The sequence below is a fragment of the Mauremys reevesii genome, linkage group 2 (assembly GCF_016161935.1).
Source record: "Mauremys reevesii isolate NIE-2019 linkage group 2, ASM1616193v1, whole genome shotgun sequence".
NCBI lineage: Eukaryota > Metazoa > Chordata > Testudines > Geoemydidae > Mauremys > Mauremys reevesii.
Window position 1 is genome coordinate 280,496,951 of NC_052624.1, and position 23,886 is coordinate 280,520,836.

General features: G+C 47.0%; 1 protein-coding gene across 22 annotated transcripts in view; it reads right to left on the bottom strand.

The window, feature by feature from the left end:
* TSNARE1 (t-SNARE domain containing 1) overlaps nucleotides 1-23,886 on the bottom strand; it is a 667,577-nt gene that overhangs the window by 395,912 nt on the left and 247,779 nt on the right. For all 22 annotated transcript variants that reach the window (XM_039525402.1, XM_039525408.1, XM_039525403.1 and 19 more), the window contains one exon: nucleotides 7,921-7,998. In XM_039525402.1, coding sequence (XP_039381336.1) covers nucleotides 7,921-7,998 — 78 coding nt within the window. The remainder of the gene's footprint in view (nucleotides 1-7,920; nucleotides 7,999-23,886) is intronic.

The window sequence follows — 23,886 nt, forward strand, 5'->3', positions numbered from 1 at the left end:
GGCCTTTTGTATCTTTCCAGTCCTCAATTCTTGAGGCTCTTCTCTGAACCCTCTCCAGTTTTACACCATGTTTTATAAAGTATTGGCACCATTATTCCAGTAGAAGAATAAAAAAATCATTTCAGACAGCACTGAGATGCAGACACTTGTGATAGAGAACACAACGTCACACAACAACAGTTCAGAACAAGAAGTGAAGAGTACTATAAATACTTGAAAGTTCATGCAGAATTTAGTAGTTACATACAAAATGAAATTGGACAAGGGTATTTGCGATAAATCCTGATATCTTTTGAGAAGTCTCACACATTCTTAAATGACCATAAGCAGCCAGAAACTGAGGTCTATATTCAATCTGCAAGACTAACCCTAGGACCACGCTGGGTCATGGTGTCAGAACTCTTTCTGAGGAATTTCCCTCCCTTCTGCAGCACTTGGCTTTTTCCTAGAAGTATCTCCTCTAAAGCAGCAAGAATCCCATTGCCACCACAAAGTATTTCAAAAAGGTTAGCAGTGAAAAAGACGGTTACTCACCTGTAGTAACTGGTGTTCTTCGAGATGTGTTGCTCCAATCCATTCCAGTTAGGTGCGTAAATATATACCCCAGCCGCCCATCCGCTCCTCAGTTCCTTAAGAACCACAGGTGAGTAACCTTCTCTTCTTTCTTCTTGATTGCTCCAATGCATTCAGTTTAGTGATTCCCAAGCCTTACCTTAGGCGGTGGGGTCGGAGTGAGGCTCTGTGGGAGGCGACGGTGTGGTGGTGGGAGGCGAAGGTGTGGACCAGGTCGACCAGATCGGATGGATGCATGGATGGGGAAGGCGAGATGGAGGCGGGCGGCGGCGAGGCGAATGAGCGGTGAGTCGCATGGGTCATGGTGTGAGCCAGTAGCGTGCTCGACCTGATGACATTGATATTGAGTCACCCAGGAGGTATGCGCTGGGTAGAGCCTTTTCGCTCGCGCGCGCGAGCGGAAGAGAGCTGTGTGGAACCGAAAGGACCTTGTTGGTCGATGTAAACGCCGCCAGTGCCCTACGACGCGAGGGTGTGGAGCTGTTACCTGATGAAGGTGAAGGCCGACACCCTTGGTAGGGAAGAGAGGGGGTGAGGCACCTATCTAAGTATTAAAAGACAGTGTAGGGGCCCACCGTCCCCGCCGTAGTTAGTTCGAGACTCTCCTTGATGTATGTTATGGCAGGAAGGCCCGTCTTATAGAGAGAGGAGAGAGAGACACGTGGCCCATAGGGAATGGTGGACACATGGAGTCTGGCCAGGACGAGGTTCAAAGGCCCGAAGGAGGAGGGGAGACCATTGGATTGGAAAGTTGGATCCCTCCACTGACGGAAACGCGAACGAGGCGGACAGGTGGGACAGGAGGGGGCCAGACCCAGACCCTGCTCCCCCCCCAGTACCATAGGTAGTCTATGGGTGTGTGAGCAGGTACCGAATGGGGGTTGCCCCTGCTCCACCACACAGTGCGAAACCTCTTCCTTCCATGCCATGTAGGTGGTGTGTGGTGGAGGGCTTTCACTTTCAAGCAGGACCAGAACTGGAACCTGTTTGCCTTGCGAGCGAGGAGGGGGAAGCGAACCCCTGGAAAACCGGAAAACGTGTGTGTGCAACGGACGGAGGGACACTCGTGGGGGGAGAACCTGCTGTGGTGGGTGGTCGGCGCGTGTTCTGCTCCCGCAGAAAAAAGGGCGGCCAGGTGGATGGAGTGGTCACACAGAAGACCCACACAGGGATCGCCTCCTGCAGAGGGGGATGAGCGGTTTGTAGTATACGTGTACGGTTTCGTCGAGAACAGAACAGCCCTTTCGTGTCGCAGGTCAGTCCTGCAGCGTATACTGCCCCCTGTGGTAACGAGGATTTGCAGCCATGAGATGCGTCGCATCGTCACCCCTGTTGCTATTGTCCGCACGAACAACTACAAACTATAACAACTCTAATCACTAACTATACAACTAACTATATATATACCATTCTTTCTTATTGCCACACAACAAAAACATTAACCCAAGAACCTATCCTTGCAACAAAGCCCGATGCCAACTCTGTCCACATATCTATTCAAATGACACCATCATAGGACTTAATCACATCAGCCACACCATCAGGGGCTCGTTCACCTGCACATCTACCAATGTGATATATGCAGTGATGAGCTGCCAAAATGCTAACAACCGGTTCGCTCCTCCTCACCCCATGAGGGGTCATGCCCCCCCCGACTCCTGCCCCATCCAACCCCATGTTCCTTGACAGCCCCCACCCCGGGACCCATGCCCTATTCACCCCCTTCCCTGTCCCCTGACTGCCCCTTGCCACCCCATCCAACCCCTTCTCTCATTCCTGATGGCACCCCAGGACCCCTACCTGATCCAACCACCCCTTCTCTCTGTCCCCTGACTGTCCTTGGAATCCCTACCCCTGACTGCCCACCACCGCCCCATCCAAACCCGGCTCCTTTCTGACTGCCCCCCCGGGACCCTTGCCCCCGTTCAATCCCCCTGTCCCCTGCCCTCTGACCGCTCCCACACTAATCCATACCCCAACTCCCCTGCCCTCTTCCAACACGCCCTCCCTGTTCCCTTACCGTCCTGCCTGGAGGTGGGGGCTCAGCTGGGCTGGGGCTGGGACCTGAGCTGCCGGGCTGGACCCAGGGGCCGGCAGGCAGGAGCCGCGCCGCCCGGCTGGACCCGGACCCGGGGACCGGGCAGGCAGGAGCCGCGCCGCCCAGCTGGACCCGGACCCGGGGACCGGGCAGGCAGGAGCCGCGCCGCCTGGCTGGACCTGGGGGCCGGGCAGGAGCCACTCCGCACTGCCCGGCGAGGTCACAGCTGGACCCGGGAAGCAGGAGCCGCGCCGCCCAGCCCCAGGGTCCAGCCGCAACCTCACCGGGCGGCGCAGCGCCTGGAGCCCTCCTCCCGCTGGCGCCCCCGCTCCCCACCCCAGCTCAAGCTCACCTGATGGAAGCCGCTGCTTCCTTCTCAGCCCTCCCAGGCTTCCCGCGCGAACAGCTGATTCGCGGGAAGCCTGGGAGGGGGAGGAGAAGCCGGAGGAGCTTCTGAAGAGGAGGCGGAGTGAGGTGAGCTGGGGCTGGGGGAAGGGCAGGGAGCTGCTACAGCTTTTCTTAAATTTAAAAGCCCTTTTGGAACTAGTTGTCCCTCCAGGAACAACCGGTTCTAAAGGGGCTTCTAAATTTAACAATCGGTTCGCGCGATCCAGTGCGAACCGGCTGCAGCTCACCACTGGCTATATGCCATCATGTGCCAGTAATGCCCCATTGCCATTGACATTGGCCAGACTGGACAGTCTCTATGCAAAAGAATAAATAGACGCAAATCTGACATCAGGAATCAAAACATTCAAAAACCAGTAGGAGAACACTTCAATCCTCCTGGTCACTCAATTACAGACCTAAAGGTGGCAATTTTGCAACAGAAAAGCTTCAAAAACAGACTCCAAGGAGAAACTGCTGAACTTGAATTAATATGCAAACTAGATACCATTAACTTGGGTTGAACAGAGACTGGGAGTGGCTGGGTCATTACACAAATTCAATCTATTTCCCCATGTTAAGTATCCTCACACCTTCTTGTCAACTGTCTAAAATGGGCCATCTTGATTATCACTACAAAAGTTTTTTTCTTTTCCTGCTGATAATAGCTCATCTTAATTAATTAGCCTCTTAGAATCATAGAATCATAGAATATCAGGGTTGGATGGGACCTCAGGAGGTATCTAGTCCAACCCCCTGCTCAAAGCAGGACCAATTCCCAACTAAATCCTCCCAGCCAGGGCTTTGTCAGAGTTGGTATGGCAACTTCCACCTTTTCATGTTCTTTGTATGAATATATATCTTCTTACTATATGTTCCATTCTATGCGTCTGATGAAGTGGGCTGTAGCCCATGAAAGCTTATGATCAAATAAATTTGTTAGTCTCTAAGGTGCCACAAGTTCTCCTTGTTCTTTTTGCGGATATAGATTAACACGGCTGCTACTCTGCAAATGGCCAAGTGCATGATTCCTCACCGCCCCCCCTCTCCCCCCCACATGTATCACAAATGCTTTGTATACACTACAGATGATTTCCTGCTATAGCTATACTGGTACAGCTATATTGGCAGAGCCCCTGAGTGTAGATATGATATAATAGCTGTGCCAACAGAAGCACTCTTCTGTTGGCATACTTGAATCAACACCAGGGGAATTGCCAGCCTAGTTATGTTGGCCAGGGTCTGTGGTTTTTTCACACCCCTGACTGGCACTGCTATGCCAATAAAACTTTGTAGTGTAGACCTGGCCAAAGTGAAATTGTTGAAATTTCCGTTCTATAGCAGGGACTTCCATAACTTTGAGACACCAAGAGTCACAGTGTCAGCTTGCCAGAAGTCCAATTGCGTGCTACAAAAGCTATTTGCACACTTTTTTCCCTCAACAAATTCAGGCTGGAAATTAGAAGAGGATTTCTAACCCTCAGAGGGATGAGGTTCTGGAACAGGAGTTGTGGAGGAAAACAACGTAATTAGTTTTAAGAGGGAGCTTGACAAATCTATGAGTGTGACTGCATGACAGGGTTGCTTGCGATGGTTGTAGGGCAGGGCTTGACAGCTCTGGGTCTCACTTTCAGTTTATATCTTATGTTCCTAATGCTAGGCTTCAGGGTTTCAGCAGGCCACGGGCACGGGTCAGGGAGGGATGTCCCTCCCCCCGCAATGCATTCTGGGATGTTTTTGTATCTCTGGCCACAGATGGTGATAGGACACTGGACGGGGTTGTACTGAGCATTCTCTCTCTCTCTCAGGTGCTTGGCTGGCTGGTTCTTGCTCATATGCTCAGGGTCTAGCTGATCGCATATGCAGGGTTAGGAAGGAATTTTCCTCCAGATCAGATTGGCAGTGACATTGAGGGGGGTTTCGCCTTCCTCTGTGGCATGTGGGTCACTTGCCAGGATTATCTGGGTATATCTCACTCAATCATTGTCCTGCCGCTGCAGGGTCCTCATACGCTGGTGCTCCTCGGTCTCACCTATACCCCTTGGTCTCTGCCTGTGGCACATAATAGACTGATCTCCCGTGGGTCTAATTTCCTTTGTTGTTGGGTTTTGTGTGTGGATGCTGGGTGGTGCTGGTGGCCTGGGATACACAGAAGGTCAGACTAGATGATGTACTGGTCTCTTCTGGCCTGGATTTCTATGACACACTAATTTGCCTAACTGTATAATCAGGATAAACTAACTGATCCTCTGTGTTATTAATGAAATTGACTCTTTTAAAAATTATTTCGGTGACAGGTTCAGTATCGTGCATGTTTTACGGATGGGGAACCTGAGACTAGGGAGATTAAAGCCTTGCCTGAGGCCACGCAGGAGGTCTGGAGAAAAGGCAGAATTGAATTCTAGAGGTCTTGACTCCTAGTTATAGTGACTTGATCCTATTCCTTACCTACTTAAGTTCTTACGATGTGTCAGTCACTGCTGGCACAGGGGAGAGAACCCAGGAGTCCTGACTTGCAGGCCTTCTCTCTAATAATTAGAACAGAAGTGGGCAAACTACGGCCCGTGGGCCACATCCGGCAAGCAGGACCATCCTGCACGGCCCCTGAACTACCGGCCAGGGAGGCTACCCCTGGCCCTCCCCTGCTGTCCTTCCTCCCCCTCAGCCTCAGCATGCCGCGCTGCCAGCACTCTGGCCTGCCACTCCTGCCAGGCAGTATGGCGGCATGGCTGGCTCCGGCATATTAAGGGGGCGGGGAGCGGGGATCCTGGGTGGCAGTCAGGGGACAGGGAGTGGTTGGATGGGGCAGAGGTTCTGGGGGGAGCGGGTCGGGGACAGGGAACAGGGGCTGTTGGATAGGCGTGGGAGTCCCAGGGGGCCTGTCAGCGGGAGGGTGTGTGGATACGGGTCGGGGCAGTCAGGAAGCAGGGGAGGTTGGCAAGTGGGTGGGGTCCCTGGGGGTGGTTAGAAGCAGGGGGTCCTGGGAGGGGGCGGTCAGGGGACAAGGAGCAGGGGATTGGATGGGGTGGGGGCTCTGAGGGGGGGCACTCAGAGGGCGGGAAGTGGGAGGGGGCAGATAGGAGGCGGGGGCCAGGCTGTTTGGGAAGCCACAGACTTCCCTAACCGGCCCTCCATACAGTTTTGCAACCCCCATGTGGCCCTCAGGCCAAAAAGTTTGCCCACCCCGCATTAGAAAGCACATCTGTGATGCTCTGTACCTCGAGGGAACACCCAGCACCTCCATGTTCATCTTTATAAAATGACTGTGTGGTATCCAATGCAAAGTTTGTCATGTTGGGTGTCTTAGGAAGACTCATAATGCACTGATTATGGTTGTTATAGTAATTGTTACAGTCATGTTATCGTAAGGTTATAGGTTATAATTGCATGTATATAGTTATGAGGCTGAAAATCTATCCTCATGGCTTAAAGCAAGCCCATGCAAAACTCTCCAGGAACAGAGAGGCAGTTCACACCTCATCAGGGCATGGATGGGACAAACCCAGCCCAGCCTCAAAGGAACAATGGACACTGGTTTAGGCAGCAACAAAAGAATCTGTTAGACCCTCAAGAGAGTCACCCCCTTCCTTTGGGCAGTTTGGAACTGCGATGAGGTATTGCTCACCTGACTCGGGGGGAGGAGGGGGGGAAGGGGGCAAAGCCAAGAGGAAAGAAAGGACACGATAAAAGGGAGAGACAGTTTGCCATGTTCTCTCTCTCTCTCTCTTCCCCCTACATCTACAGACAGCACCACCACCAAGTGACTGAAACGCTGATCAAAGGGGAGAGCCTGACTGAAAAGTAACCAGCCAGCCTGTGGTGAGAAGCATCTAGGTTTGTAAGGACACTGAAAGTGTTCAGATCAACTTAGAATGTGTTCTGCTTTTATTTCATTTGACCAGATCTGACTTGTTATGCTTTGACTTATAATCACTTAAAATCTATCTTTATAGTTAATAAATCTGTTTGTTTATTCTACCTGAAGCAGTGTGTTTGGTTTGAAGTGTGTCAGAGACTCCCCTTGGGATAACAAGTCTGGTACACATCAATTTCTTTGTTAAATTGCCGAATTTATATAAGCTTGCAGCGTCCAGCGGGCATAACTGGGCACTGTAAGATGGAGGTTCCTAGGGTTGTTTCTGGGACCGGAGATATTAACTAGTGTCATTCACTTGCAAGTAGCTGGGAGCAGCTTACCTGCCAGAGGCTGTGCGTGAACAGCCCAGGAGTGAGGGTTCTCACAGCAGAGCAGGGTAAGGCTGGCTCCCAGAGTCAAGGATTGGAGGGGCCTAGCAGATCACCAGTCCGGGTAACACCAGAGGGGAACGTTAAAACCTCCTTCTGTCATTCACTTACAGCTGAATCTTACAAGGTGCTGCAACCTACCTCCTATTAACTTCAGGGAGCGTTGAAGGTCCTGAGCACCTCTCAAGAGGCACTCAGCACCCTGACCTACTGGGCCCTTAGGAAGCAGTATCCTAAACGGACACATGGGGAATTACCAGGAACAGCATTCCCATTTCATAGAGAAGGAAGGATAAAAGAAATAGTAGCTATTTTGCAAGCTAATGTGACAGAACTTTGTAGCATTGCAACACTTCAGAGAAGCAGTGTAGCTTGTTCCACCTTTCTGCCTTCTAATTCCTTATTGTAACAGATGACATAATTAAAAATAGAAAAGGATGCAGTCTCGGCAAGGAGGAGAATATATCTCTGCCTATTTAATGCAACATATGGGGGAATATTTTTACATCTTATAAAGAAATGTGTATTGTACGTGTGCTGGAGCTCATGAGGCATGGCAGTAAAAATGCATTAATATCTGCTCCCTGACAACAGGGCTTGCTGAATGCTGTATACATGCTTACAAGTCATCAGCAGGGCCGCATACAATTGACTAGGAAGCCTTTCATTATACGCACCATTGGAGTTAATTCGGAAGATGTTGGCTGAAGTTTCCTGAAACAATTCCTGGAGTTCGTTGGGATCGATCTGGGTGGCTGCAACAAGACAAGAAGGAGAGCGCATATTAATACATCTGGCCAGCGTATCGCTGTGCCTTGCTTAGCAAGAGACTAACATCAGAGCGGAGCCTCTGAACCGGCATGCACCAAAGAGGGACATTTATCACAGCTTTGTCCCTATATTTTGCTGTGGTGGTTGTATATATTTAACAAACGCACAGTTACCTCTGAAAGTTAATGGGTTGAAAGTGAAACACTGGTTCTAACCATTATAGGCCCAAATACAACCTCACTGAGGTAAAGGGGAATCCTTCCACTGACATCAACAGGCTATGGAGCAGAGACAGAGCATTTACAGGGGCAGGTTTTTACAGGCTGCCTTTCTCCATGTGCCCACAATTTGCAGGCACAAACAACTGCAGTGTAGTTTTTCACCCACAATTATCTTGGAGGTAAGTGATTCCATTTAGGCACATAGTTCTGATCATTTCCGAGCTGCCTAAGGCATTTCGATGACCACATTCCCATACAAATGATTGGGAATAGGACATCCAACTCCCATGGTGGCTCTGAAAATCTCAACTCTGATTCCCTGATTGCAGCCACATGTCAGGGAGTTGCATATGCTACACTGGGATTATTTAAATATTTGTAAAAGACCCTTTTAGAATCAAGGCCCTATTGTGCTAGGTGCTGTACAAATATGCGGTAAAACTAGGCTCCCGCCCTGTTGCATTTATTATTTTATCTGAGACACGACACAACCACGCCAACCCATCCGACTAGTTGAGGCTAGGCTGAAAAAATCAGGTCCTCAATTATCAAAGCAGTTTATAAACATAACTGAGCCACAACGTTCCTGTCAAGAAGTCAGGCAGGTGAGAGAAAGTAAGAATCCAGCTTGACACTGAACAAGGGCGTGTTTGAAGGAGCGGCAATTAGCAAGGAATTTTTTTATAGAGAGAGTAAGCGTATTTGATAAAGGCAGCCAATGAAAAATGAACACAAGGCCTTCCTTACAATGTCACTTTGCAGAACTGGATTACAGATCAACAGGCCTCTTTGTGTATACATACATGGGCTCACACCCACACCTGTAAAACGTAGGGTGGATGAAGGCCAAATGTGGTGCTGAACCACTAATTTCACGCTTCTTCCCCCACAAAAAACACTGACCTTCCCGTGCAAGCCCTTCCCCATCTCCTGGCCCCAACAGATTCTCCATCCCAGTCTCCCCAGGTGGGATTTTCATCTTCCTTCTGCTCCTGAGTCCATGTGCCTGCCCCCAAATGCAGCAAACAGATAGCCAGTTGGCAGCAATCAACTGTGTTGTAGTCCTTGGTGACCTCCCCGTGGCTTACTGGTCTGCCTGAATCCCCTCTGTTATCACTCGGTTACTAATGAATGTGCCCATATCTGTCCCTGAGCAGAAGGTGGCACCAGTTGGTATGAACCAGAATTTTCCCATTTCCCACCTTTAAATTTATATGAATACCCCTAGCCCATCAATGTCCTCACAGTCTCAAACGCAGGAAAGAAGGGGTAGGAGCAAGTTTGAACAGGCATCCCTGTGATTTACTTTAGCTGGCATTTGACTAAGTAGTACATGGTTATTTTTTTTTTAATTCCTTCCTCCTAAGTCAATCCCCTCAACTTTTCCATCATATTTTCATTCTAACTTGCAAAAGCCAGGGATTACTGAGCAGAAGTAATCAGGTCATGCTTAACCCTCTCCCCAGAAATTTAGCTCATTCACAGCCTGATCCAGTTCCCATTAAGCCAATGGCAGAAATTTTAATAGTGCATTATTAGCCCTTTAGTTCTTGGCTGAGGGCATCAGAACTGTGGGTGACATTACAATACAGTCCCTGACTCACGAAGGTCCCTGCATAGGGTTACTTGTGTACTTATAAAAGCAGCAAAGAGTCCTGTGGCACCTTATAGACTAACAGACATTTTGCAGCATGAGCTTTCGTGGGTGAATACCCACTTCATCGGATGCAAGTAGTGGAAATTACACTTGCATCCGATGAAGTGGGTATTCACCCACGAAAGCTCATGCTGAAAAATGTCTGTTAGTCTATAAGGTGCCACAGGATTCTTTGCTGCTTTTACAGATCCAGACTAACACGGCTACCCCTCTGATTCGTGTACTTATAGTTAAGTATATGATTAAGTTCATTACTGAATCAAGACCCGAGCAAACTGAGATGTACTCGGACAGGCATGATTGGTAAAAGACAGCCTAGACCCCAACGTGAAAACGCCGACAGACCCTCAGCTAGAACAGCACTCACTGAAACACAGTTAGTATTCCATGGAATTCCCCAAACAGCCTGGACCTGAGTGGTTCATGGGCTTCTGTAGAGGGACCATCCTGCAGAAGTAAATTCAACCAGCAGGAGTTTACAATGATCTGAGAGGAGGGGTTGTATGGGGCGGCGACGGTCCAGGGGTGCCAGGGGACGGGGGGCAGAGGTGTGTGGATGAGGCAGGGGTCCCAGAGGGGCCATCAGGGAATGAGGCAGTTGGATGGGGCAGGAGCACCGGGGGGTGGGGGGAAGGTAGTAGGTGGGGGCTGGGCCACGACCCCCCGTCCCCTAACCGGCCCTCCATACAATTTATGAAACCTGATGCAGCCCTCAGGCCAAAAAGTTTGCCCAGCCCTGATTTAAATGCTGAATCGCCCAGAAAGCAGGATTTAGGATGATTCCATCAGATGTGGGAGCAACGCATGCTTGCATACTGGAGATCACGAAATGCAAGAGGGAAGAAACACTTTCACAGATACATTATTGACCGATGCAATGTTCTGAAAGACCTGAGGAAGAGCATAAGGATGGCCCATTGGTTAGGGTGCTGACTTGGGAGACCTGGCTTCAATTCCCTGCTCTGTTACATACTCCCTGTGCGACCTTTAGCAAGTCACTTTTCCACCTGTAAAATGAGGATAATAGCACTGCCCTGCCTCACAGAGGTGCGTTATGAGGATAAATATATTAAAGATTGTAAGGTGCTCAGACACTATGAAAATGGGGCCAGAAACATAGTTATAATAGGACTAAGATGACACACATGCTGAACCCTGAGATATACAGAAAGGGAACCACCTCTAAACAAAACATCTGTAACATCAGCTAGAAAGCTGCCACAAATTTAAGAAGGAGTACACTGTATCATGAAGTGCTGATCTGGTAAACAGGCCGGAACCTGGCTGATATTTCCTGGCCCCATCTGCAGCCCCACATCTCCTACTGTAACACAATGGCTATTTCATGATTTATTTTTGGGGTGCTGCTATTTTAGCTTTAAACCTCTGGTGCAGTTTAGAGTTTCCACACGCGGAGAAGCGATTCCCACCCTGGGACTGTTCAGGAGGGATGCAACAGCGAGAGTAACAAGTACAAGCTCCCTATTGAAAAAAGCAATTTAAAAAGAACACATCCCCATTGCCAAGTGAAGTGGAGATTCCACAGCTCAGCTACTCACTGACGCCATAAAAAGGAAGTGGGGGGGGGGAGAACATGAAAGACAGCTGTGGCTAATAAAAATTATATGTTTCAGACTTCATAAAGCTTAGTGTTAAAATATTACGATTCGCCTAGATAAAATATGGGGTTGCCAATATGCAGTAAATATTTTGCATGCCCTGATGCTAATACAGTTCAGTGCCAGGAGTGAGGAAAGGTGAATTGTAATTATAGCTGATATATTGAAAGCAGCATGGAGTTTTTGGTACAAGTGTTGCAGAAACACATGAGCAAATCAATTCTCCTCCACTTTAGTTTCCATTTTTTTCTCTTTTCCATTCACTTGTTTCCATCATCCCCTTAGAAGGCATCAAGAAAAAAACCAAACCTCCATTGCTTCCACTTTTGCTTCTCGCATTTGGAGAACATCAATCCAATGATTTCTATTTTCTCAATTTTCTAAAGTAGCAGCAGCCAACATGAGTGCTTGTGATTTTTGTTCCATAGTTTCAAATAAGCCTCAGAACATTTCCCACAAAACTGCACATGAAACCACATCTGTGTATACAAACCAGGTGTTTCGGCACCCAGCTACCCAATATGAGTAAGCAACGTGTGTTTGCGTGCAATTTTACGGAAACACAGTCCCCTGAAAATGTGATCTGAAGGATTTGTAAAGCCCTGGAAACAGTGAGTGCTTAATAGCAGTAAAGTGGGTATTCACCCACGAAAACTCATGCTCCAATATGTCTGTTAGTCTATATGGTGCCACAGGACTCTTTGCTGCTTTTACAGATCTAGACTAACACGGCTACCCCTCTGATACCTGAGTGCTTAATAGTTCACTTTGCTGCAGATGGTGGAATGTAAGTCCTAGCTTTGATTGATCACACCAGAGTGGTGGGAGGGGTTCTTTTTAAAGTATTTCCAATTGTTTCTTTGTATTACAATAACACGTACGGGACCCAAATGAGATCAGTGCCCCATTGTGCTAACACTCTTCAAACACGTAGTGCGAGACAGGCCCTGCCCCAAAGAGCTTACAATCTAAACAGACAAGACGGAGAGTTGAAAGAGACACTGGTGAAGTGACTAGTGTGGGGTTACTGCTGATTGTGTTGTGGTGTAAGTGGTTGTGTTCATTTGTGTTGAAGTGGGTTGTCTTGGGAGATTTGTGTGGGTGGCAGGTGGACACAAAGGTATGGCCCTGGGACCAAGTAATCTACAATCTGTGCGGTCTCCCGCATACAACCAATGAAACTGCTGCATGCAAATTAGTTGCAGAGTAAGAATACTGATTGGTTGAGTTTCTTCTGCTACCACAATGGTCTAGGACTCTTGGCATGTGGGAGGCTGGGCGCAAGCACTGGAAGCTCCCTGGAAGGGGGGGCTCCGGCACACAGGCCATGGCCCCGCCTCCTGCTGCACCCCAAGGCCCCACCACCGCTTGGTCTCTTCCCCACTCTGCCCTGAGGCCCCACCCCCCACTCCACCTCTTCCCCTAAGGCTCCCCCGCTAGCGGCTCACTGCTCTGTGCCCCCTCCCCCCAGGACCCGCACCTGCCGCTTGCACCCCTCCAGAGAACCATGGGCAAGGGGAGTCTCGGAGGGGGAAGAGGCAGAGGGGGTGGGGAGAGGAGGAGCGAGGGCAGGGCGTCAGGGGGGAAGAGCGGAAGGGGACAGGGCCACGGGGGTAGAGACTGAGCAGGAGCGCGGGTGGGGCCATGCTCCGGACGCCGGTGGCTCCCCCACTTCTCGGGAGCTTCTGGCGGTGGCGCTCCACAGCTGGCAGGCCAGAGGTGTGCCGCAGCCCGCAGTTCTTGCCCCGTTTGGGGAGCCTTAGCCTTCCCAAGCCTCTTATACCTGCTGTCCATGCCCACAACCATGTGTGTAGCTTCTCCCATTGCTTTCCACTGACACCATAGACATAACAGGCTTCATAGTGACACACACTGACATTCCCGGAATCTTATTATATAGCTAGCATGCCCTTATGGTATAGGATACAACCCAGGAAGGGAGCAACATTTCCCAAGAATGCAGTGTGTGGGGCGGGTGGATTTTAGCATGTCATCCACTTGTACTGAACTCAAATCACCGCTTAGAGATGGAGAAGCCTTTTTAGGGTATCAAGACCACGCTCTGGTCAAAATAAAGAATGTCCTTGGGTGCTTTGTCCAGTTCAATTTCAGAATGACTCAGTGTTCCCCACGTCAAAAAGCTTGCCTTGAAATTCAGCACATGTAAACAAATCAGAACTGAGCTTTAGGAACACAGTTCTGCATACCAACAAGAAATGGCTTATGAATAAAAAAAGGAAACATTAATATAAATGCAGTTTCAGATTGTAATCAAGGTTCAATCAGACCTGCCTTGTGTTATTTTTAATTAACTTGTTTTTACTCTCTTTTGTTTCCTTCTTTAGCATACGTGCTAATAAGCTGCTGCTCAAGAAGAGCACAGCAACCTGTGCTAGGTGCATGACTAATTCGATAATCATGCCATTTCTGTATTTCTACAGTTTGTCCTTAACTTTTCGAAGGGTATGGATATTGCCAGGGACGTAGTGCAAGTTATAACATCCCCATCTCACCTCATCAGTGGGGAGTAATGGTTGGAGCAGAAGGCAAGGAATGAAGACACCTATGTTCTCTTCCAAGCTCTGCCAATGACACCATATGTGCCCTTCCACAAATCACTTTACCTCTTGGTGCCTCAATGTACCACGCAATAAAATGGATAATTTTATGTGTGTTCTAGGGAACCATTATCATTTCAGCTAATCTAACATTATTCAGCAGATGGACCATGCTCTGAGTTCTCTTCATATTTATACATGTCAGACTATACTGCTCATTTCAAGGAGCATCTTGTCTACAACTAGGCTCCTAGAGGAATATTACCAAAAAGGAGACTTGCATTGAGCTCTGAAGGAAAGAAGATAGGATTCAGAGATTCCAAGGCCAGAAAGAAACATTGTGATGATCTAGTGTGACCTCCTGTACAACACAGGCCATGAAACTTCTCCAAAATAATTCCTAGTGCATATTATTTAGAAAAACATCCAATCATGATTTAAAAATTCTCCATAATGAAGAATCCACCACAACTCTTGGTAAATTGGTCCAATGGTTAATTACTCTCACTGTTAAAAATGTGTGTCTTATTTCTGGTCAGAATCTCTCTAGCTTCAACTTTCAGCCATTGGATTGTTTTATACCTTTCTCTGCTAGACTGAGGAGCCCATTATTAAATATTTGTTCCCCATGTAGCTATTTCTAGACTATAATCAAGTCACCCCATACCCTTCTCTTCTTTAAGCTAAATAGATCGAGCTCCTTGAGTTTATCACAATAAGGCATGCTTTCTAATCCTTTAATCATTCCCATGACTTTTCTTGGACCCCTCTCCAATTTATCAACATCCTTCTTGAATTGTGGACACCTGAACTGGACACATGATTCCAGCAGTGGTTGCACCAGTGCCAAATAGAGAGGTAAAATAACCTCTCTGCTCCAACTGGAGATTCCCATAATGAGTGTTCTGAAAAATAAGTAGCCCTAGCAGTACTGTGGTAGGAATTAAGCAACTTCTAATTTTGGTAACATGGAATTTTGGTTTCAGCTGGGTAGTTTTATAATTAAGAATGTTCCTACTTTTTAAATCAGCGAGGAGGAAAATATTAAAGGTTTTGCATAATTCTGATTTATTACCAAGACACAGTTTAAGAGGTTTTAAAACACAAATGATTTGAATCATTTTTACTCGGAGTGGATTAGGAGAGTTTTAAGACAATTCATTTTTTGATTGAAATAAATCAGCCAAATGGAAAATGCACATTTCACTTACAAAATGTCCATATCTACTCCCATCGCCCACCCTTGCAACACGGAATGTCTAATCCACGCTTCATTCTTTGTGCTGTAAAGAACTAACAGAAAGATGCATTAGGGTGGTTTCAACCTGCCTTTTATAGGAACACTGAAATAGCTTAGGCAGTGGAAAAAGGGAGATTTAAAATGTTCCCCACAATATTTTCATGATTGTATATATATTTAACTTCACTAAAAAACAGGTTTTATAGTTTGCACTGAAATAGTCCCAGAAGTGTCTGCAACCCAAATATTATAGCACAGCAGCAATGCAGAAAAACCGTACATGAAACTGACCAACCTACAGTCATAGTCCAAACTAAAGGAAATGCAAAATGTAAACAGGCACCAAAAACGGTGGCAAGTGATTGTGTGTTTAAGCTTTAATAATATAAACATTTATTGGTAACATAAATTAAGAAACACTGTTGTTGTTGTTTTTTATTTTAAAAGGCATTTATTAATTAATATTTAGGTTTCACTGATGCACTCATCATTGGAATGCCTTTAAAATGCCCTTTTAATAATCTACATTACTAACGGCAACACGAAAAAAGGATTTGTTTCCTTATTTTGGCATTGCCCATGTGATAAACAGGAAGTGATATCATAGAGAAATCAGCCCACCGACCAACAGAAAGAGAGAAATCCTTAAACCTTTTGTTACAAGGCAAGATGGATTCCAATGAGAATCACCAATGTTCCTGGGTATTTTTTTTCTGTCTCTAAATTATGAATGTCTTCAACAAAATCTTAAAGTATCATCTTGATAACCAAAAAGTGTATTGGATAACAGGTTAGTCATAAAAATGAGTGAAAAGTGTGTGACCCCAGCAGATAAAATACATCATTCATGAGATTACCTTCCCCAGCACTGCGTTGGAGGGCTTCCAGTGTTATGATGAGTCACAAGCGAATGGGAGAGATAATGGCTGTGTGACAAGCAAGTATGCCTCGATAGCAGTGACAGTCAGATTGAGATGAACAACAGTGTGGGAGATGGGAGAGCTCTCCTCAGAACTCCGAAAGCTGGCAGCCAATAAAATACACTTCACTGGTTTTTCTAGCAAATGCAAGACTGCAGAGGAGGCAGGAGTCTGCAGTTGTACCCACCATGTACTGTGATTATGTCAGCACCCACATGGTAAGTAGGAGTAAGACAGGACTGTACGTGGATGGGATATCTCCAAGAAAAATCTGTGTTGCATGCAGGGAAGTGATGTTTTGACTCCAGTAGGGGACACTCTTGTCCCTATGACAATTCTAGACTACAACTCCAACATGAAGTTACGGAGTGCTGCACTGCTGAAGGTGTGTTTTTTTTGACAGGGTATGAAACCAAGTTCCCAACCACTTGTGATCATCCCAGATCTGACAATGCTTTCTGTAACAGAAGGATTTAAGCCATGTATCTTGGCCAGATAACTTGGGTAATTCAATCTGGCCTGCCTAGTAGCTCTGGTGATTTCTTTGAAAGTTGCATATAGGGTGTTTCATTCTCCAGGTGTCACAGAAGGATGGTGCAGGAGAAATGGATTGAAATTTTGTGCATATAAATCAGCAAAAGCTACAGACACACACTCACGCAGAGTGGAGAAGGCGATGCCACAGCAAAACAAGCTGACAACTGGCATTTTAGAAGACTATGCTGTCAGTCAGAATCATAAACAAAGGTATTTTACAAGGATACAGCATCGCAAGTCCTTGCAACAGATTCAAAGAAAAACATGTTTAAGATGATGATACAGACTAACCTGGCTATCGCTCTGAAACACGTTTAGGATGGTAGCTGCTAGGGTGACAGAGTCCACCTGGCTAGAAGTGGTCGGCCAACAGGCCAATAAAAAAGGAATGGACAAAGAAATGGAGTTTTCCTTCAGTAAGCTCCTCTTCCCAGAAGTCTTTTCCAATATTTATAAGGAGCAGGGTGTGACGCTGGCAGACTAGGTCAGTCCAGAGCCACAGGCCACTTCACTTGCTATTAGCATAGACTGAAGTAATTGTTAAATGTAGAAGAGTGTATTGGGTGTTTAAACTTCATGAAAATGAATGGGTTGTTACTTATATTGTTCACATTTGCCTGTTCCTGTATAATGCAATCACAGAATCACAGACTTTAAGGTCAGATGGGACCATTATGATCATCTAGTCTGACCTCCTGCACAACGCAGGCCACAGAATCTCACCCACCCACTCCTGTAACAAACTCCTAACCTATGTCTGAGTTACTGAAATCCTCAAATCATGGTTTAAAGACTTCAAGGTGCAGAGAACCTTCCAGAAAGTGACCTGTGCCCCACACTGCAGAGGAAGGCAAAAAACCCCAAGGGCTTCTGCCAATCTGCCCTGGAGGAAAATGTCTTTTGCCCCCACTGCTCCGCTTGGAAGGTTGTTCCAGAACTTCACTCCTCTGATGGTTAGAAACCTTCGTCTAATTTCAAGTCTAAACTTCCTGATAGCCAGTTTACATCCATTTGTTCTTGTGTTCACATTGGTACTGAGCTTAAATAATTCCTCTCCCTCCCTGGTATTTATTCCTCTGATATATTTATAGAGAGCAGTCACATCTCCCCTCAGCCTTCTTTTGGTTAGGCTAAACAAGCCAAGCTCTTCGAGTCTCCTTTCATATGACAGGTTTTCCATTCCTTCTCTGCACCTGTTCCAATTTGAATTCATCCTTCTTAAACATGAGAGACCAGAACTGCACACGGTATTCCAGATGAGGTCTTACTAGTGCCTTGTATAACGGTACTAACACCTCCTTATCTCTACTGGAAATACCTCACCTGATGCATCTCAAGACCACATTAGCTTTTTTCACAGCCATATCACATTGGCGGCTCATAGTCATCCTGTGATCAACCAATACGCCGAGATCCTTCTCTTCCTCTGTTACTTCCAAGTGATGCCTCTCCCCAGCTTATAACAATAGTTCTTCTTATTAATCCCTAAATGCATGACCTGGCACTTTTCACTATTAAATTTCATTCTATTACTATTACTCCAGTTTACAAGGTCACCCAGATCTTCCTGAATGATATCCCGGTCCTTCTCTGTATTGGCAATATCTCCCAGCTTTGTGTCATCCACAAACTTTATTAGCACATTCCCACTTTTTGTGCCAAAGTCAGTAATTAAAAGATTAAATAAGACTGGTCCCAAAACCAATCCCTGAGGAAATCCACTAGTAACCTCCCTCCAGCCTGACAATTCACCTTTCAGTATGACCTGTTGTAGCCTCCCCTTTAACCAGCAAACATAACCAACAGCAAGCATTTACATTATGTATAGTCCTGTAAATAAATAGCTCATCTGTGATTGGGATGCCCCTCACTGGTATGTAAGGGGTTAAAGCCACCCTGGGGAGGCCTCATGGGAGGTAGCCAATAAGGAAAAGGCTTGTAGTGTCAGCCAATTAGGGTGAGGTTTATTGGAGGAGCCAATCAGGACCAGGCTGGCTCATATAAGAAGGGGCTGCTGAGCAGAGAAGGGGGCAGTCCGTCCCTGAAGGTCGAGGGGAGAAGACTGGCTGCTTAGAGGGCTGGAGCACCACAGACACAGCAGTGCTGGGCAGGGTCAGCAGAGTACGAGAAAGGTCCAGGCTGATGGCTGCCAAACTGAGGCCCTGATACAAGGGCAGAGAAGGTGCTGGGGCTGCAGGGAAGTGGCCCAGGGAAGGAGACAGCAGAGTTGGAGGAGGGGCAGTAAGTGGCAGCCAGTTATAGAGTCCCTGGGTCAGGACCTGGAGTAGCGGGTGGGCCTGGGCTTCCCCTCCCACCCCTATCTCCCAGTTTGCCACTGAGACGAGTGGCTAGAACTTGGGACTGCAGAGTGCCACTGAGGCAAGGGGTTGGACTGAGGACTGTCGGTCCCCCGGAAGGAGGGAAAGAACCGAGTGGAGCACACCCGGGGGGCTGTTTCCAGAAAAGGACGACGCAATCCAGGGAGTGACACGGGTCCTGGACACGGAGACAGAAGTGACGACGGGCAAGACACCACCTGAGCAGGGTGCACTGGCAACCCCGATCTAATTCCCAGGATGGCCAGCAGGAGGCGCCGCAGTGGTGAGTCGAACCTCGTCACACCATCAAACAGGAATGAACCCTTGAAGAAGAGTGCTAGCTTCAAAGCAACTGGTCATTGTGTGTAATGATCAAAGGTCAAAGATTCAAAATGCATTCCCCTTTCTCTGTCATGAAAGGAAAAGCCCAGGTGGGTAAAGACACTGCCAGCTTGCTTTGTGTGTAAAGGAGCTATAAATATGGGTACAAAAATGATCCATCATCTCTGGACTGTTTGGATTCTAACAGGGCAGAATAACTGAATGAGAAGACGGAGATCCCCAGAATTATTCTGGATAGCCCTGAAAGACTTTTGGGAAACTGGCGGTGCATTACTTCACTGCCACCATTTAGAGTTACAAACTGTGATTTACCTGTTGTTATATTTTACCTGCTTGAACCTGTCAGTAACTCTCATTCTTTTTTCTTAACTAATAAACCTATAGTTAGTTTACTCTGGAATTGGCGGCCAGCATTGTCTTTGGTGGAAGATCTGGAGTACCAGTTGATCTGGGGTAACTGATTGGTCTCTTGGGACTTGGACTAACCTGATGTGGTGTGATTTTAGGTTTAAGTAACCTTTAATCACAACTATCAGAGGGGTAGCCTTGTTAGCCTGGATCTGTATAGCTGGGAGTGCTGGTGGCCACCAGCACTCCCAGCTATTTAATCACAACGTTCAGTTTGTCTGGGTGGCAAGAGAGACTGGGGAGTCTAAGGGGACTGTCTGAAACCTGTGACTCCCTGGTGAGACTGGTATAGTGATCTAGGAGTTAACATTTGTTACTGGCTTGGTGAAATCTAATTATAGAACATACCATCGGTCTGGGGTGTATGCCCTTGTTTTCTGACGGTCTGCCCTGAGATAAGCACTCACAGTGGTGAGCCACTGCAGACAGCGTGACACAGGGACATACTAGAATTTTTAATACAAGGTTATCAACACTGTCTGTCTACCACAGACTGTGGAGCCGGGGGTGAGGGAGCACCCAGACCTTGGCCTGACCACTTTTTGGCTGGGCCAAACCTAGGTGGCACTGCAATCCCATGTGCCAGGTCACAATGTCATTCACTCATATTTGGCCTGTCCACACCTCCATCATGTCAGAGGAGCAGTTGGGCCAAATCTCAGTGGCACTACAATCCCTCATGCCAGGTCACAATGCCACTCGCTCAGATTTGGAGCGGGTGGGTGTAGGTGGTAATGGGCCGGGGGGCAGGCTGCTGTTGGGACAGGAATGCATGATGGGGAAGAGGAGTTTCAGGATGGGGAGGCAAATCTATGGCCCACACACACTTCAAATGGCGCTTCAGAGCCCCTGCCCTCTACACATACACAGATGGATCACTTTAGCCATTACCATAATGCAGCCACCTCTTGGGTGGAGCATGATACAGCAACACTAAACAGAAGTTTAGGACAGAAAGCAAAAATGAATGTTGTATTCAACTGAACGTCATGGTGGGGAGAGGTAGGATGAGGGATTTAATTTAACTGCAAGAATTAACCAAAGTAGAAATTGGCCTGAACACTGGGATTAACTCATGTAAAATGTCCTAGGACTTTTAATGACTATAAGTGGTCAGGACCTTGGATTTGCATTTTATACACAAAAGCACCCCTAACAGCACAGTCCTCTCACGTGTGACCATGTAAGTTAGGAATAAGCATGTTTATGAAATGGGGGAGTAATTTAAAAGCCACTAACTACACTGTATCAGGTCTTCTGTAAAAACAAAGAACTGTGTAACCTTATAGATAGACATAATGATGTTTTTTGCAGTTGCATTTTTTCATTTTTCGTGCTGTGTGTGAATTTCCACCACTTCATCCCCGAAAGCACCACTTGCATCACAAAAGCTCTCATGCTGCAAAACGTCTGTTAGTCTATAAGGTGCCACAGGATTCTTTGTTGCTAACTACACTGTGCCTCTTATTGGGATTGGTAAAGTTCAGATGTTGAATTCTCTTTGTCTTTGATAGCACTGACTATAAGCAATGAGTAAACTGGCTCTAACCTCTTTTATCACCTAGGTGTAATAAAGATGTCTGTGGGATTCATTCCCACTTAGTACAGATCAGGCCAGTTGTATTAGGATTCCCTAACTTGAGCTTAGTTTCCACCTCACAGATGTGCCAAACCTCTTTTTTTTTTCCTCCCCAGAGACTCCTGGTTTTCAGAATAACCCAGTTTGAGCAAACCCCCAGGAGCCAAGATGAGTGAGGTACTATCTTTTACTGAACCAACCTCTGTATCTCACCCACCTTGTCTCTCTAATATCCTGGGACCAACACAGCTATAACAATACTTCATACAAACACCAAGGAAGCAGCCCAGTATTTACTGAGTACTCCATCTGTCCCCCTTCCCACATCCCTCTTCTACAGAGGCAACAGCAGGTGGAGTGGAACTTGTTTTATTATTCATTATTTTTTCTTGTTAAGCACCAAGGATGCATTTGATGTTGCAAAAGCAGAAGAGAAGACGTGACCAAGGAACTCCCAATCTACGAGACAGCACTTGAACAATGCAAAACGAGTCTGCACCACAGTTTAGAACAAAAAATCGAAAAGGTTACTACGTTCAGCTGAAGCTACACTGGGCATGTAGTTTCGCCAGTTGGTATTTGGTTAGGGCAGTGAACCTTCCACCTCTACTCTTCCCCACACACACAAAAAGCCATGTGATTTTTAAAGACTATACCAAATTGGTTCTGTATTTCCTCTGAACGAAGGCACTTTGTCAATTAAGACCATAATGGGGCAATGTTTCACAAAGGTACATATTCCACCTGTCAACCCTAATCCAAGAGAGATCCAATCCATCTATGGGTCAACCTGTAAACTCAGCTACAGAGATGCAAATTCAGAGTATCACTATTTAAATCAATGGAGTTATTCTAAATTTACACCACCGTACAGTAACTAAGATCAGAATCTGATCCGCAATAGCTCATCTTAAGAGAATATATTTTACTCACACAGGCACACAACCTCTTCCTCCCACAAAATAAGAACAGGGTACTACAGATTTTTAAATACCCCCCTGCAGTATCTGCAACAGTGTGATGCTGATGAGAACTAGGAAGTGAAACTGACAAGACACTGAAGACTGGCATCATCATCCAAGCTGAGTGACATGCAAACAACAAACAGTGCAGATGGTGAAAGGCAAATTATGTATTAAAAATTCTCTCTGTTCCAAGGATCTTATGGCCTGATTTGTAGAGGTGCTCAGCACCCCCAATTCCCACTGAAGTTAATTGGAGCTCTGTGTACTCAGTACCTTTGAAAATCAAGCCAATTTAAGGCTTTCAGGAAACAAATGAAAAGAAATTTGCATTTTGCATCTGTCCTACACCGGTGTAACTTGACTTCAGTGGAGTTACTTCTGATTTACACTGGTGGAGCTGAGAGCGGAATCAGGCCTCTTGCTTTTTACCTGGCAGCCTGAGTTCAAATGCCATTGGAAACTGCTTTGGTTATTTTCTGACACTCTCTTTGTAATGGTACTGCTGAGTCTGGAATGGAATAAGCCTCTCTGACCCAGTTTAGAAGGCAGGCTAGTACTACACGGTTGTTTTTGCACAAGCCCACCCTCGCACCTCTTCCCTATGCAACTGTTAGCAAGACAAATGAATAGGTTAGCAGCAGGGTGATAGCAAGAAACGTCTCTGAAATCCAGTCTACGTCAGGACCACAATAATAAAATACAATGTTCTAGCAGAAGAGGCAGGACTGCTGCCAAATTTCTGCTCTCCCACACTCCCGCTCACTGATATTTCATCAACTGGCTTTTAAAAGGCTAGGGAAAAGCCGCCAGAGTTCTTATCCTCGTGTTCGGGGCTGTGGGGGGTAAGTGGGAGTCAGAGATAATCATTCGAGGGGAATTGGTCACTCAATGCCCTTAAAAGAACGCAGGACTGTCATTTCATGCCTTTCCTCTCCACGCAGCCCCCCCACTCCACCTTCCATTCTTTCCCTCCCCCATCCTCCTACTTCCCACCCACCCTGTGTAAAGTCAGCAACATCTGCCTCAGAAATCTCCTCACGAAGCATCTTAGGAAGCATGTGAAATGCACCAGCTCTCCCACCCTTCCAAAGAAATTCCCCTTTCCTCTGCCAGGGCAGGTTACGGACACAGCAGCCCTGAAATCCGTGTGCACGGGCTAACCACATATGTGCATTTCAGTGCGACTGCGTGTCACCAGGAGCAATCCCCCAGAACTCCGCCTCTGCCGGTGCACGCTGCTGCACAAAGCTCAGACTTCCCCCTTTCCACTGACCCATTCACCCTCCTCCCTAGGCAAGGTGTTTGCCACAGGGAGCAGGAGGGCAGTTCACCCCCACCCCTGCATTTTGCTTTGTCCCCCATGACTTTTCATCGGTCAATAGGCAACATTATGTTTTCCACCTCCCACTCCCACCTTTGGGCTTGGTCATTAAGAAAACAACAATTGCCTATTTTTTTTCTCATTCATGATGCTGTTTGGGACAGAGATGGTTCTATATGCTGACACA